Consider the following 17,333-nt stretch of genomic DNA (forward strand, 5'->3'; position numbering starts at 1 on the left):
TATAATTTTTTGTCTAGTAATTTGAATTCTGAATTCGGAAGGGGAGGCAAAAAAAAATACACTCCACTGGGTGATAGATTTTTTTTAAAATCGCCTTTCTGTTCTAAAAAGCCTTTTAAAATGTAATTGACGTCATACACATTGTACGGCCTGAGATACTGCTTGACGGCAAGCTCTGGTTACTTCCACTTTTCTCTTGAGGCATCGACAACACAGCTGACAGGTTAGGCTCACCCTGTCAATACACATGCTAGAAAGAGTTTTGGTTTGCTAATGTTGTTGCTAATGCTCTGACATTCTGGTTCTGCTTCGGATGCCATCAAGCGGGATCTCTGGTCGTAGTCAGTCCTTCACTAACCAAATCAGCATTCGTTAGCAGAATGCTAGAGTGTTATGGGCAACAACGACTTGCCCTGTAAGAAATCAAAAGGACAAATACTCGTTCATTCAACTTTCGACCTATAATCCATGTTGAATATGCAAAAACTACAATCAAATCTGAGATTTCTCAACGACAATCAAGTGAAAGAGACACATTTAGCCGTTTAGCTCCATAGACTCCCATTCATTCTGCACTCGACCGCGATCACTCCCAGGGGAACTCTGGTGGAACTGCAACAAAATTTGGTACAATGGGGCTTAATAGGGAGTGGCCAGGCTCTCCTTAAACAGGCTCTGCCAGAATTCACTGTTTCAAGTCAGCCGCCTGCAGCCGGCTGCAGCGCTGCATGAAGTCAGTTAATGTCGAACGTACCTAATGTGTCAAGGGTCAGACGAATCAGAAGTAGGGAAAAGAAAGTAGCCAATCAACGAGTCGTCCGATGATCATGTGACATACTATGCTTACTACGTAGTTTTTCTGCGACTGTGGTAACAACTGAAGTCCATGTGAATGTCGTCGGTTACATCCCACATCCTCATTTGAAAGGTAAGTACAAGGTAAAAACAAGTTGAGATTATTTGTGGTCGGCATTGTTCACAGGAGTCGAGGCGTTTATAGTTAGTTTTAAGATGAAGCATACCTGTCTAGTGCATCTTGTAAGTGCAGCGCACCTCTTTCTTGACAAGGTCAGAGTTGCTTCACGAATGTAGTCAGAGGCATCGTTTATCACATTGATTTAACATTTGAGTTTGCCGAGGCATCTTATGAACATTATAGCTAGTTGTGGATAAATGCCTACGGTAAGTAGTGTTGCTAACTACTTACCGTACGTGAATTTGGGTTTATGTAAGGTTTCCAGCGTAGATGTTACACAACTAGGGTTGCCAACTTTGTCACTACTAAATAGCCTACGCCGTTGTTACGTCCCAACTGGTTCCCAATTTAACTGGTTCCCCAGCTGTGCGTGCACCTATCAGTCTGCCTCTATCACCAGATTCGTCACAAATTCACAAACATATTACTGGCGATTTTCAAGTCGGATCTCATATTTGCTGCGGCTGCGAAGGATTCGATCGCACTAGAGCAAAAATACGTGCGCACGAAAGTGTTGATTTACACCGCGAGCCATATCAGCTCACAAAATGTTGCTAAATCGTTATGTATTTGTTAACTATGTTGGCCTTCAGGTAACATTTTGATTTGGCTTCTTCTGAATCAACTGTTTCCCATAGACACTACCCGCATGTAAGCTACTATATGCACGTATTTGGGGTTGTTTCGAGGCAATAGCCGTATTTTCCACGACATCACAGTTCCTTCTGACACCACATATTAAAAATTCATACTAAGAACGTTACTGCTAACCCAGACAATTTACATTTACATTTAGTCATTTAGCAGACGCTCTTATCCAGAGCGACTTACAGTAAGTACAGGGACATTCCCCCGAGGCAAGTAGGGTGAAGTGCCTTGCCCAAGGACACAACGTCAGTTGGCATGACCGAGAATCGAACTGGCGACCTTCGGATTACTAGTCCGACTCCCTAACCGCTCAGCCACCTGACTCCACAATACGATCAAAATACGCGTAACACAACGTGGAAACATTAGTTTCCTATGCGATTTCGTGTAGCCTATGGCTGTGTTTCTTCGCTATATCTTTTGAAATCAATTCATTTCATAATTATATATTCTGAACAAATGTAGTGAGCACTACATTACAGCCATTCACGCCACAATAAATGGAAGCTAAGAAAATAAAAGAATCAAGTGGGATTCGACCCCACGAGCAAAAACACATGCATTGGTATAATCCGTTGCATCACACCGCAAGCTACTGAAGCACATGAGTGTTTTAGGAATTCAGTCATGTATTTGTTAACTACGTTGGCCTTCAGGCAACATGTTTTGGTTCTTCTGAATCAACTAGTTACCGTAGACACTACCCGAATGTAGGCTACTCATCACGTATTTGGAGTTGTCTCAAGGCAATAGCCATATTAACCACGATATCACAGACCCTTAATGACACCACATATTGCGAAGCACTACTACTTATGTGACCCTTCATTACGGGTCAACCTTAATGAAGGGTCCTCGACAACCTCAACAACCAACCTCAATTCTCAAGGAAGATAAGGAAAAACCCATCTACCCGGCTTCCCTGTTATGTTGTGCCAATCACATGGCACCAGCCTGTGGCTACCATTGCTTAAACTGACATTTGTTTTTCTGGGAGTTTTTCCTTGTCTTCCTTGAGAATTGAGGTTGGTTGAGGGGCAAATCTATGGGCACATGTGAAGCCCTCTGTGACTGCTTGTAAAAAGGGATATTCAAAGGAGATTTGACCATTGTTTATAGTACTTCATACAAACATGTGTCGTGCTTCACATAATAAAGACAATATGATGGCATTACATGTGTGTGTGTTTGTTTGACATCAAATACAAATGTATGTATTATAGAAACCTCACAATGTTACCTGGATGCTAGTCACAAATAAAATTGGACACCTTCAGTACTGTGTTGCGGGTAGAATATTACTACATGCATAGGCTAGGCTACTACTCGGCAGTGTTCGCATTTAAGTTGATATTGTCAGCGACAATCTAAGTATTACTTTGCAGTATGTGGTGTCATTAAGAGGCTGTGATATCGTGGTAAATATGGCTATATATTGCCTCGAGACAACCCAAAATACGTGATGAGTAGCCTACATTGGGGTAGTGTCTACGGTAGTTATTTCAGAAGAACCAAAACAACATGTTGCCTGAAGGCCAACGTAGTTAGTAAATACGTGACTGAATTACTGAAATTCCCATGTGCTTCAGTGGCGTGCGGTGTAATGCAATGAACTACAATGATAGAATGTTTTTGCTCGTGGGATCAAATCCCACTCGAATATTTTGTTTTTCTTAACTTCCATTTATTATGGCGTGAATGGCTGTAATGTAGTGCTCACTACATTTGTTCAGAATATAAAATTATGAAATGAATTGATTTCAAAAGATATAGCGAAGAAACACTCAGCCATACACGAAATCGCATAGGAAACGAATAGACCCATGTTGTTTCAAATGGTTACGCGTAGGCTATTTTGATCGTATTTTCTGGCTTAGCAGCGACATTCTTAGTATTAATTTTTAATATGTGGTGTCAGAAGGAGCTGTGATTTCGTAGAAAATACGGCTACAGCCTCGAAACAACCCCAAATACGTGATTAGTAGCCTACATTCGGGTAGTGTCTATGGGAACCAGTTGTTTTAGAAGAATATAAAACAAGATGTTACCTGAAGTCCAACGTAGTTAATACGTAACAATTGACCAAATCTCTTAAGAGCTAGAATAGCTCGCAGTGTAAAACAATGGGCTTTGGTGTAATGTGTTTTTGCTCTAGAGCAATCGAATCCCACTTCATGCAAGCCTGCAAATGTTTTATTTTGTCTCCATTTATTTTGTCATGAATGGATGTAATGTAGTGCGTACGTAGCCTATACTTTCATATTTGCCGCAGCAAATATGCGATCCGACTTGAAAATCGACAGTAATATGTTTTTTGTGACGAATCAGGTGATAGAGGAAGACTGATATGTGAACGCACAGCTGGGGAACCAGTTAGCGTGGAAACCAGTTGGGCGACAACACCGGAACAAAAGGTGGCCTGCCGCAGCAGTGCGGGTATGTTTGACAGTGTACTGTTTGAAGCCATTCGTCATAACGATAGCTAGATTAATTGGCGCATTTTCCTAACGTATACAAAGCGTTTGAGGGGAGGGGGACTGATGACAGGGGTCGGTGATCATTCTCATGTGTCGTGACCAGCACTGCTGCTGTTGTATCAGTCAGTGGTTAGAGCAGCCTAGCAGCCAATACATATGGGATAAGGGAGGTCACGTATGGGACAAATCAATTAGGCCTAATATAAGGGACCTCCCGGCTAATACGGGACATTTGGCCACCCTTTACACAATCCTATTCTGCAGGTTTTTAGTTACATAACTAGTTTTATTATCATAGTCAATTTTGAATGACCCGAAGATCGATCTACAATTTGCCCACCTGATTGATCATTAGGGACATGCCATCTTTAGTGTAAATTGTTTGACATATTAGCTACTACTGTATTTTACATATTTGTCCCACAGAATTAATTTGACAAATGAGTGGTCAATGCAGTGAAAAGAAAGATGCTTTTTTTCTTTGTCTTTCCAGACCAGGAGCCTCATTTATCAAGCGTGCATAGAAATTGTTCTTACGTGGATGTTTTAAATATTCCCACGACAGTTCAAGGTGCGATTTATCAAACATTCGTACGAGCGGCGTACGCACACTTCTAGGAGATTTTCCTTGATAAATCTCACCTGTTCTGATAAGCTTGTGCACAAACAAGTAAGTATTTGCATACGAAACGGACCATATTATCTAAATTAGTTGAATCACCACCAATAAAAAGGGAGCTAACAAGTTCAACTAGATATTGGTAATGAAAATGTAGCAAGAAAAGAAAGGAAAGAAAAATAAATTTGTGCAACCACAACATTTTATTTGGAACACTTACCGGTGCTTTGACGGTTTGACCACCAAAAAAAAAAATATTGTTTGGGAAAAGGTAGCGATTGCTGTTAACGCAGCTTCTTCTCAGAGGCGCTCGTTGGCAGAAAAAACACAAAAAAAATTGTTTGATTTAAAATCAAGTGCGAAACAGGCCGTAGCTGTACACAGGCGTGTCCAGGAAATTGATGTAGGCTACTGACGGGATTTACTGATGATCGTGTGTAAAATATCAGGCATCGTTTGACTGATGGAGGGTTGTGAGATGCCAGACCGATCAGCAAGCTTAAGCTTTAAGTGCCCGTCGCCAAGATAGCCAAGGTGGATAGCACCTGAATGTGCACTGGAATGGCATTCGTTCTCCTTGTTTGTCTTTGTAAATTTGGTCCTAGATCCTTGCATAATTCCACTAAAATGGGTTTAGGGAAACGATGCTAATGAGCCACTCACTTCTTTGTACGAAAAAGTCATTGCCACTCTTGACGAAATGCAGCGTGTGCTAAATCTTCTAAACACAGCTAGATCTGCCATCTTCATATTAGATATGCCGTGTTAATTGACCATCTTTTATAGTGGTCCATGAGCATATTATTGTTGTATCATACATTACACTACGGTACGTCAATTCGACAATATTAACAACTCCCTTTATGGTGTTCAATTATATAATTACGATATTTCATGAATTCAATATTTCATGGAAATCCTTGCGAAATGCTTTTATTATTGATTTAAATCTTATAGGCCTAAATAGAGTTCCCGTGTTCACAATGCAATTGCCTTGTTTCACCACTTGGAATTGTTCATACTCAGCTACGCATAGTATTGACCATTCTTAGATTTATGCACACTTCCAAGAAATCTCTTGTCATGATAAATCGCAACTTTTGCATGGATCCATTCGTACGCACGGTTTCCGCACATATTAGTGCATACAAACGGTTGATAAATGAGGCCCCTGGTTCTCATGTCTGATTCTCTGTTGAACTTTCTGCGTCTCTCCCTCAGGTGAAGGTGATTCTGGCTGCCATATTGTGAACAAGTTTCTCTGGTCTGGGTGCTTCAACTGTGCTCCTCCATGACCAGCCGTCTACTTGGCCGATATGCCCGTCTTCTATCCAGGGCTTCACCTAATTCTCAGGCCACAACTGCCCGCTTATCTGCCCCTCCAGCTGCGCCTACAGAGACACTATGGGCCCATGCCTGGATGGGGCCTTTGGGGAGGCCACTGTGTGAAGGCAGGAGTGTGGCCAAGGATGAGAACTTTCCGACAGTCCCCAAACGCACACAGCTCGATGAGCTTCTAGAGACGGCGGAGTCTCAGCAGGATATCCTGTTAGCTTGGGCTGAGCGAGGAGGAAATGGCAACCAAGCTGCAGTGGCCATGGTCAGATTATCTCAGTGCCAGAAAGGGGGCTCTGAATTAAACCAATCAGAGTTGTTGAAGGATCCCAGGCTGCAGGATATGATGGATACGGTTGCTGGACAGGTAGGCGGAGCTGTGTGGTGGTGTGTAACCACTGTCAACTTGGACTCAAGGAGACACAGACACCTTCAAGTTAATTTATGTCGTTTATGGTATCTGTATTAGAAAGATACAGTACAGTAGCAATAGCCTGCACTGTTGAATGGACATGCTGGCAACAAACACTGGTGGGCACAGAGTTGCAGAAATCTCTCAACTACAGTTGCTACAACTGGCAAGACGATAACAGAGCCTGTCTAAGGAGAGCCTGTCCATTCCCTATAAACCAGCATTTTCAAAACCGAGCGTTTCAGCTTTCATTTTCTCAAAGGCAGAGAAGAATACCCAGGGCTTGGTTTACACCTATCGAAATTTCTAGCCACTGGGGAACCAAAGGCAGGCTAGGGGAACTCATATTAATGTTAAATAACCTCCTAAAGTGAACATTTCATGTCATGGGACCCTTAAGCCGCAGTTGCAGTTACACCAGAGTTCCACTGGAGGTGATCGCGGTCGAGTTCAAAATGAATGGGAGTCTATGGAGCTAAATGGGTACATTTGTCTCTTTTGCCTGATTGTCATTGAGAAATCTCAGATTTGATTGCAGGTTGTGCATGTTCAACATGGATTATAGGTCGAAAGTTGAATGAAGGAGTATTTGTCCTTTTGATTTCCTACAGGGTGAGTGTTGTTGCCCATAACACGCTAGCATTCTGCTAATGAATGCTGATTAGTTAGTGAAGGACTGACTAGGACCAGAGATCCCGCTTGATGGCATCCGAAGCGGAACCAGAATGTCAGAGCATTAGTAACATTAGCAACAACATTAGCAAGCCAAAACTCTTTCTAGCATGTGTATTGACAGGGAGAGCCTAACCTGTCAGCTGTGTTGTCGATGCCTCGAGAGCAAAAAGGAAGTGACCAGAGCTTGCCGTAAAGCATTATCTTTGGTCGTACAATGTGTATCACGGCATTGACATTTTAAAAGGCTTTTTAAGACAAAAAAGCGACTTTACATGTGTACTTGTGTATTATTTTTTTGCCTCCCCTTTCGAATTCAACATTCAAATTACGAGACTAGAGAAAATATATCCTGAGAAAAGTGGATTTTGAGGAGTATAGCTCCATAGACCTTCATTCATTCTGCACTCGCCAGTTAGCGCCCTCACATGGAACTAGAGGGGAACTGCAACCAGTTCAGAACCTGGAAGTTTCCAGAGAGTGGCAGTTCTCCCCTATTAAAGGCCATATGGCAGGTTAAACGCTACTGTTAATTAATGGGTACATGAAGCACTCAAGATATGTATATCCTTTAAAATATCTCCAAATGGTGTCTCCAAATGGTGTTAAAGACCAGTTTTTTTTGTTTTTGGTGTTAGCATTAGCATATTAGCTAATTGCATATTGCAATTCGGCGATGACGTCATGTTGGGGAGTCGTGGAGGAGAGTAGCCTCAGCCTAGTACTAGAACTATGGCGACTGACTGGGATGAAGAAGAGGTGGCAAAAAACACTAATGTGTATGATGGCCCACAGCCGTATAATTTTGAACCAAGTAGACATGAGAGGGCAAATGAGGAATTGCCGAGACCTGATGGCCGTGAAAGCCAATTAAATGGATGGTCCGAGGACAATGAGTGGAGAGTTGTTGAAGTGTCCTGGTGAGTTGCTATCATTTAGCAACACAGCAACGAGCTCTGGAGCTTGTCTACGAACAGCAGTGCACATATACAAAAAATAGTTTTTACTGTCAGTGAATAGCACCTAGTGAAAGTCGTTTTTCTTATATCTAGTGACAGTGATCATTCAGGGTCTGACATGAACTTTTTGAGGCAGGACAAGTAGCCTACATTTACGTTTCACTTTTCCATGAACAAAAGTCACGTCCAGGTAAAGATTGTGCCTTTGACCAACGAAGAGGAGCTGTAATATTATACAAATGATAACAATTTAGGTGTTTTTTTTATTTGTTACATTAAACATTGACACAATTTCTGCAGAATGAAACACTTATGTACTGTATTGCAGCTTCGTCCCAATATCTCTACAGACCGTGTAGCTAGTTTAATGCTCAACACTTGAACGGGGGCTTATTACTTGAAAGAGGAATTATTTACTGCGTCTTCTCAGTTACACTATCAGGGCATGGAAATACTGTTACTTGCTAAAGTAGGCAAATGGCTAGTAGAACAAACATTTCATAATAATTTCAGTCAATAAAACAGCTGCAAGACCCAGTGAAATGTTATATACAGCTAGCAAACTAATGTTAGCTAGCATCGCTAACGACATTGGCTAACTCAACTTCGGTAGGCTATCCTCAGTATTTGCAAGCTGGCCAGTGCAAGTAACATGGCATTTTATTTTGTTTGAGTTTAAACTTGTCCAGTGGGGCAAGTATGCTACATTTCTCTTCCACTTGTCCCGGTCAATCATGTCGTTAGCTGTAGTTCAGATAAGTAGACTAATACTACCGGTAAACTTATCTAGATCTAGAAGACATCATGCTAGCTATGGGCTAACTTGCCAGTCCCACCTAGAAATCCCCCCCCAAGATCATCCCCAATTAAATATTTTCCCCAATGTTGTAAACACATTTCGTTTTGATGGTACTAGCAGATACCATATTAGACATTCTCTGGTACTAGCCTAGTGTTTATTTCTAATGTATTTCAATGGTCTCTAAGCGGGCTTTGGTCTGTCGTCTCCCCAAAGTGACGTCATGCAATGCATTGTGGGAGAAAGAAGAATCATTGCAAAAAGTAGCTACTTTTTCTTTTGTGACACCATACAACATCAAATACAATGGATAACAGTTTAAATGTTTATTACCAACAAGCAAATAGCGCAAATTTGTTGGAAAAATAAACCTGCCATATGGCCTTTAAACATTCTCTGTAAAGTGGACCTGGAACGAGTTTTAAGTTCGCCACACCACAGAATAATGTGTTATCCAAACTACCCATCCAAATTCGAATGAAAAAATAACACCGACAAGTATGTTAAATTAGGCTTTGAAATCGTGAAAAAATCAGCAGTCTTCTCTGCTTGAGACTGGGGGGGCGTGTCGCCTGAAAGGAGCTGAAGCTCCGCTGCCTAGAGTGCCTACCTCCGTCCCAGATAATGGACGCTATGTCAAGCCGAACAAAACCATATAGAATTAGAATGTATTTGTTCAATGAGTGAAACATACAGTTGCATATAAATGAAATGTTCCCGTGAGCTGTGACAGTAAAAATGGACACCAGAGACAGCAGACAGTGAGCTCTCCAACTAGGCTACTTCTAACAAATTAGCTACCATTTCACCAAAATACCATCATTCTACACCGAGTAGCCTAATATCAATTTAGCGGTTTGCACTAACTCATAGCAGAGATAACTCTGGAAAAGTTATATAGTATAATTATAACTACAGAGGGTACAATTTCTGGGGAAATTGTAGGGTGTGCTTGCTTGCGTCGGTTGCACAGGGGTCCGTTTTTGAATGACATTTTTACAACTGATATTTCTGTATATTTTATATAAAAATGCATACTTATTATTTATAAAGATTACATAGATTTAAAAGCATTTTTTTTGCTGCTCATTTACAACTGAAAATACGAGTGAAGTGTAGAATGAAATAGATGTCTTCTCATTTCCCCTGCAAGAGGCAGCCTCAACGTTGAATCAAAACGAATACATTTGGCAGACCGGTGTAAAAATTGACCTAATCTCTATGACTTAAACGTCATTTTAAGTGTTTCCCTTCTCATGATATTTTCAGGCATTTAGCCTACTCATTGCATTCATTCATTAATAAAGAACCCCCTTTGAAGATTATTCTACGACGTTACCCGGTAGTAGAAAATGGAATCGCGATTCAAACAGTACCATCTGCTAACTGAAAATATGCCCCCAAAAACGTAAATAAGCTTGACATTTATTTAGTGGAAAATCGCTCATTCATAAAAAGCTCACTGGTAGCGATCATTGTCAGTAACAACGCAAAATGCGATATAGCCCTGTGTGGAGAAGCTGCCCCGGTAAATTCTACTACTACAGTACAGTACTAGACTACTGCTGTGTTCGTCTTGGTAGCGATTGCGTTGGTTGAATTCGATTTAACGTTCCGTTGTACGGTTTAGGCTGAAATTAATTATTTTCATGAACAGATTGACAAAGTTTATGCTGTGGCAATGAAGTTCAGGTTAGTAGTTAGATAGACTTTTGATTTAAGTAAGGGGAGTGCCGAACATGTTCTGTCGCCGTTTGACTTCCTAAACAGCTGTGTACTGTAGATGTTTTTGTAGTGTGTCTCGCGTGAGCTACAGCGTTGCAGTGAGCTACACTGGTTTGAAACCACAGGTAATGGTAATTTCACCAACAAATCGTTTACTAATGTCAGAATAAATCCTACAACGAAAATGTATATGTGAGGAATGTTTATTTTAACGATTGAAAACAGATACATCATAGACTTGATGTCATGATGCTAATACTTCAGTGAAATAGTAGACTACTGTTTCCGAAAGTAGATGTACTTCCTTAAGAATATCAGCTTATATTGTACATTACACATCACAATTGTGTGTCATATCACAAAGTAAAATGAGTAAATAGTTATCACCCTGGCCTCTTTTCTTGTGGCGTTTCTGCAGCTGCCTTGCAGTAAAGCTATAGTTAGCCTAGCTATCCCCCAAGTTAACAGATGCGGAACGAATGTTCTGCCAAAGGTAGTCACGCGTGTTTTCGTGACGTTAGTGACGCAGTGACGTTAGTAACGTCAGTGACTGTGGCTAGCAAATTAGCCACCGTTAGCTTCACTTTTCGCCACAAAAACTTAACTTAAGCCTAAACCATGCAACGGAACGTAAATTCCAATAGAAGCAACTCAATCGCTACCAAGACGAAACTTTTGACACCTACGTTGTCTATGTAGGCCAAATATTGACTGAGTTTTAGGGGGGCAAAAAAAAATAAAAAAAATAATATATACATTTACATTTAGTCATTTAGCAGACGCTCTTATCCAGAGCGACTTACAGTAAGTACAGGGACATTCCCCCGAGGCAAGTAGGGTGAAGTGCCTTGCCCAAGGACACAACGTCAGTTGGCATGACCGGGAATCGAACTGGCAACCTTCGGATTACTAGTCCGACTCCCTCACCGCTCAGCCACCTGACTCCCTACATGTGAGAGAACAAAGGTTGTGCCCTTGCCAAAGGCAAAGCACACCCAATAATAATATATATGTGAGAGAACAAAGGTTGTGTCCTTGCCGAAGGCAAAGCACACCCAACAAGCACACAGAACTGAGTGATGAACTGCTGGCGGCGGTGGATGGTCCAGGTGCGACCGGAGGATGAACGGCCGGAGGGCGATGCTCGGTACGGCTCCGCGCTGCAAGAGAAGACGTGTGTTGGTGAACCCCGTCTGTCTCTGGTCCATGTTAAAACTGTCTGCTGTGAAATGGTCAGTGCAGAGGCGGCTGTTGGAGTTTATCCGAAGCTTTCCATGAGCGTGGCTCTTCACAAAATCTATCCACCTATTTTTCCTTTCATTATCAATAGGGAACTTAAATGTTGGAGTTCTTGCATCCAGGGAAGATGCAGTTGCGGGTGGTGGGAGACATCCAGAAGCTAGGTAGCTAGCTGATGTAGGCTACAGTAACAGTACAGCAGGAGGAGCCATTCAGTGATCTGACGTAGATAGGGCGAAATGACGTAGATAGGGCATTTTTTGGCTCCGGCCATTAAAACCTGATTTGAAAACGGAAGAGAAACTGTTCTTCCGTTTAACTCCACATTTCAGTGTGACAAAGTTTTAGCGCTTTGCACATGCTTTCAGGAACTCATTTCACACGTATATAATGTACTTAGAAGAAAAACATGGAATTTACTTTACAGGATCTTTAACAGTAGTGCTAGCTTAACAGGGCTAATCTCTCTCTGTCAGCGTGTAGCTACATGAGGTGAACGATCAACTAAAGATAATAAATTATTACATACCGTAATTATTCGATTATTTGAGGGCGGCGTTTATAAGAAATATGGTATTCTTGGCTAGCTGCGCTAGCATGCTAGCGTGTCTTTAGACAAGCTTGCTAGTTCGCTACATAAAATTTTCTTAGCAAGTTTGAACAGTATGGTCTTCTAAATCACTGATTAAGCAACGAGCAATTGTCAGTGTTAGCTAGACTAGCTAGCTCTTTCTCATCTGCTTTTTATTAATACTGATTTGCAAGGAATGCAAGAGCAGCTAGATAGCGAAAACACCCACCTACTGCCAGGGCTCTACACTACCCTTTTCCACTGGTGGCACTTGCGCCACTAACTTTTTCAGTTACTGGTGCCAAAAATGATTTGGTCGCACAAATTATTTATAGTAATCCGCTCTGGATAATAATGAACAATAATGAACTTGTATTGCATACAGATGAGCACTTTAATTACTTGCCATCTTTTAAACCACATGCCTTAGTGTTTTCTTTAACATTGATTGGGATAGATTTACTGCAATATAAAATACAGTGGGCCTACATTTTGAAGTGCAAAATGAATTTATTTTAGATTTCAACATGCATGACTCCTGAACTCATAAGGAAAAATAACGCCGAAATGCAGTCGGGAGTGCTGCTGCGTTACGGGATATGTAGGCTTTACCTGTCTCTTATGGAGGATTATAGGGCCAAAACTAAATAAATGAATACTTGGATAAATAAATAATTATATGACACAAAGCTTAAATAAATGACTAATTATATAATGAAATGCCTAATTGACATAAAATATATAAATTAAAAATTAAATGAGACACTAAATATATAAATGTTACATGTATTTGTGTGTATATATATTTACGTTTTAATGTGTTCACATTTATTTATTTATACTTACATTTATTTATTTATCCTTACATTTATTTATTTATCCTTACATTTATCCACGGTGTAACTTGCTACAGCAAAATAAATCCGTTGTCTACGTCACCAAGTCAGGGGGCGGGTTTAAGCCTCTGATTGGTGAATGAACAGTATTACACACCAGGCAGGCTCAACCAGTCGATCAAGCTCTCTTCGATATAGAGGGATCCTCTATCGCCTCACTCTGCAGCTGCTAGGTGTGTGCGATACTGCAAAATGTGCTATTGATCCGATACCAAGGAGTAAATACAGGGCCATACGGCGCCCCTGCCAATACCAATATTGCTGATTTGCAATATTACTTTTTACTTAGAAAAGCAGTTTATCTACCTTCGTGTCGAGGGTGCAATGCCTCATAATTTATGAAGTGAATGCAACATCAATATGAACATTTGAATTAAAATAAAAAATTTGAATTTTCATGATCATTTAATGATTTTTCCTTTAATTACTTGTTTGTGATTATGGGCAAAATAAAACACAGGACAAAGAGTTTTGTCAAAAATACTGTTAGTGTGTGCCGCTGAGTCGTGTTACTGCACGTACACGCCGGCAACAACTCACAGCCTAGCAGGGGAGGGGCAAAGTGAGCTTGGGCGAAGTTAGATGGTGTTTGCACAAGTTACAACCTCTATGATGTAAAGGGAATTGTGTACTGAATGTAGAGAACAGAAATTGAAACTTAAGTATTGATCTTATCACGCCAGTATCAATCAATAAGCTACTGATACCAACGTTGGTATCGATACTATCGGTCTTGAGATCGATTCGCCCACCCCCTATGCTGTACCATCTCGCCGAGGATCGTGAACACATTTTCATTGATGTCTGTGTCAGTCAGGGCCGATATCGTTGCTATAATTTCAGCGAAGCTCTCAATATGATGTAAAAAAAAAAGTGAATTGGCAGTTGCCTCCATCTCTTCAGCTACCGACAACATTTCGACCACTGTAGCATGCAATATTTCATTCATTGAATCCGCCCTAGGTGCTGCCATCTTGAATGAGTCAAAAGCAGTCGATTCGAGTTGAACCACCAATCAGAGGTTTTTACCCGCCCCCTGACTTGGTGATGACGGATTTATTTTGCTGCAGCAAGTTACACCGTGGATAAATGTAAGGATAAATAAATGTAAGTATAAATAAATAAATGTGAACACATTAAAACGTAAATATATATATACACACAAATACATGTAACATTTATATATTTATATAATCCTCCATAGTCTCTACACTTCGCGTGCTTCATACTGTCATTGTGAAGCTTCAATGTTTCGTGTTTGAATTGTTTTGACGCAGTTACAAATTTGAACAGTCCTGCAATAGAAGGCCCACAGAAGTTACAATCTGAAGCGATACGAAAACATTAGTGCTGTCAAACGATTAAAATATTTAATCGCATTAATGTCATAGTTAACTCGAGATTAATCGCAATTAATCGCACATTTTTATCTATTCTAAATGTCCCTTGATTTCTTTTTGTCCCATCCTTTTACTCATTTTAATGCTCTTATCAACATGGAAAAGTGGTTCGGATTTCTTAGAGAAAATGTTTTTTATTGAAAACAACATTGCAATTGCCTGGCTTTCACGAGGGGTCGGAGAATTCGCATCAGCTGTGTGTTGGCCATCAAGTGGTATTTCAGACTGGACGTGCTGTGATGATAGCTCAGTTCAAAACGACAAAACACACAGATCACTTTGGTCTTGTCAATGGAACCATTTGGCAACTTTTTAAAAGTAAACTTTCCATTCAGAATCTTATTGGCATCCATTTCGGCGTCTCGCGCTCGCCATCCACTCAAAACGTAACGTTAGCCTACTACCAGAGAATGTATAATATCCGTAAACGGGCTCTGCTACTACTCTTTAGCTGGCTCGCAAGCCCAAACAAGTGTGTGTGGCGTGCCTGTTGTTTTGTTTCCGGTCTAGCTCGATCCGATGTGGTGTTGTAGTTTTTCTAAGGTCAGTAGTTTTTGCAACAGCATGTGAAAAAAACTACATAGTTTGCTAGGCCAAAAAGAACGTTAATCGCGCGATAAAATTTACGCCGTTAGTTTGGGTTTGCGTTAATGCCGTTAATAACGCGTTTAACTGACAGCCAGTGTTTCCCCTACCATTATATTAGGGGGGGCCCCCCCTAATATATATATAGTTTTTAAATATAGCGCCTGATCACAAAATAAGTCATTTAAGGTTACCTTTCCTATAAAACAGGTCTATAGCGTTTTTATTAAACAAATTAAATGGCGTTATGTTATTTATCTTATTTACACGATGGCATGTCATTTCTGCCTCTACATGGTCGTCGCCCCCGCCGCCGCCTTACCAACCCCCCCAAAGCTGTAAACCTAGGGGAAACACTGGACAGCACTAGAAAATATTTGACTTTTCAATAGGCTGTAACACATTGCGCCTTGCGCTTACAAAAAAGTTTGGCAATACTACTTATACGCTGGTGATCAGTGGACGTCCTGGCACATTTGGCACCCCGGGCTAGGTTTTCCCTAGCCTGGTCCTAACCAGACCCTCGTACATTTCATTTGTACAGAGGGTCTGGGAACGCTCCATTGAAAAGCATTAACTTCCTTGAAGGCGGGTACTCTGTTGAAGTTTAAAACTATTGGATCTGCTCAGAGCCACTCTGATCTGCCATAACCAATCGCTAGCGTTCGCCTTAGCCAACTCCTTCACCACTACTGTAACGGAGCTAGCTGCCGTAGCTGGAAAATCTAACTTTTCCCGAACCCCGTGGGGAGGAGGGCCACAACATCATGGCCACCAACAAAACTCAGCAAGGATTGTTCTTGCTCCGGCTTTAACTTATGGATATTCGGCAGCGTTGCCACAACAGACCGAATAGCTTCGCTCGCATCTTTCTTCGCCGCCATTACTGAACTACAACTCAAACTAATGCACGACATCAATGTCATTGTTCTCAGCCACTCCCTCTGTTCGCTGATTGGACCTACAAAAAAGAAAACCGACTAATACACCAAAATCCCAGACCTAGTACAGAAGCATCCAGTATACAATGCAAATTCACGTGAGAATCTGGTAAAATTAGGGGTCTCCTGTGCATATTTGCTTTTGTGTATATGGAATTTGCCAAATAAAATAATCAAATTAATTACAAATTCTAAATTGGTATTCTTATGAACAAAACAAGTGATGACACTTTTGCAGTCAATTTTAAGTCATCTTAGTTTTACACAATACATATCTTTCAATCTGAGTCCAAAAGGTAAGTGAACATGAGCAGTGGTAGAACAGATGAGTTAAAGATTCAGAATCCTTATTACAGAAGGAGCATTTATTTTCAATATCTAAAAATTTAGATAAATACAAGTTTGTTACATATATATTGTGTAACATTTTAATGTGCACTTGTTTAATTGTATTAGTAATACAAAATCTGTATGGCAAAAGCCATGCTCTTTGCCAGTCAATGTCATTAAAGATGTTATTCCAGTAATCTTTCCCTCTGGGACTAATCCTCCTTTTTTCAAATAATGTGTTACGTATGTGTTTATTGTTGCATTTAATATCCATAATGTCTATACCATTTAAAAACAAGTGGGGTTCTAACCTTAGTACTTCTTGAAATTGGAGGTGACTCTTCAACAGGTGGGATAGGCCATTAGGGATGGCTTTTATCACAGAGTTAAATTCTTTACTCGTTACAGGAAAGGACTTAATGAGAAGGAATCGATCATAGCTAAGCAATACGCCATTGGTGTCAAATAGATCATTAACATATAATATACCTCTATCAAACCACTTCTGATTGAAAATTGACTTTTTACCAACAGTTATGTTAAAATTATTCCATATGATTTTGTGTGGGGAAAAGTTCCGTGTGTAACATAATTTCCACGCTAGGAGGGCCTGTTGAATACATTTGGATAATTTTATGGGCAATTTGGAAGTCTTATAGTTACAGGTGAGTAGAAAGTGAAGACCACCTAATTGTTTAAATATATTGTTTGGAATAAAGTACCAGATAGAGTCTGATGCTCTAAGACAT

The 17,333-nt window shown here is 40.6% G+C and overlaps 1 protein-coding gene across 2 annotated transcripts in view; it reads left to right on the plus strand.

The window, feature by feature from the left end:
- Window positions 1-859: 859 nt before the first annotated feature.
- The window catches only part of tbrg4 (transforming growth factor beta regulator 4), a 34,139-nt gene continuing 17,665 nt past the window's right edge, over window positions 860-17,333 (plus strand). Inside the window, exons 1-2 of one of the 2 annotated variants that reach the window (XM_067238818.1) lie at window positions 860-928; window positions 5,942-6,422. In XM_067238818.1, coding sequence (XP_067094919.1) covers window positions 6,012-6,422 — 411 coding nt within the window. In that variant the 5' untranslated portion in view covers window positions 860-928; window positions 5,942-6,011. Of the gene's footprint in view, window positions 929-3,963; window positions 4,061-5,941; window positions 6,423-17,333 lie in introns of those variants that run through there. The other variant, XM_067238819.1, reaches the window with a different exon arrangement.

The sequence above is a fragment of the Osmerus mordax genome, chromosome 6 (genome assembly GCF_038355195.1).
Source record: "Osmerus mordax isolate fOsmMor3 chromosome 6, fOsmMor3.pri, whole genome shotgun sequence".
In the NCBI taxonomy this organism is placed as follows: Eukaryota; Metazoa; Chordata; class Actinopteri; order Osmeriformes; family Osmeridae; genus Osmerus; species Osmerus mordax.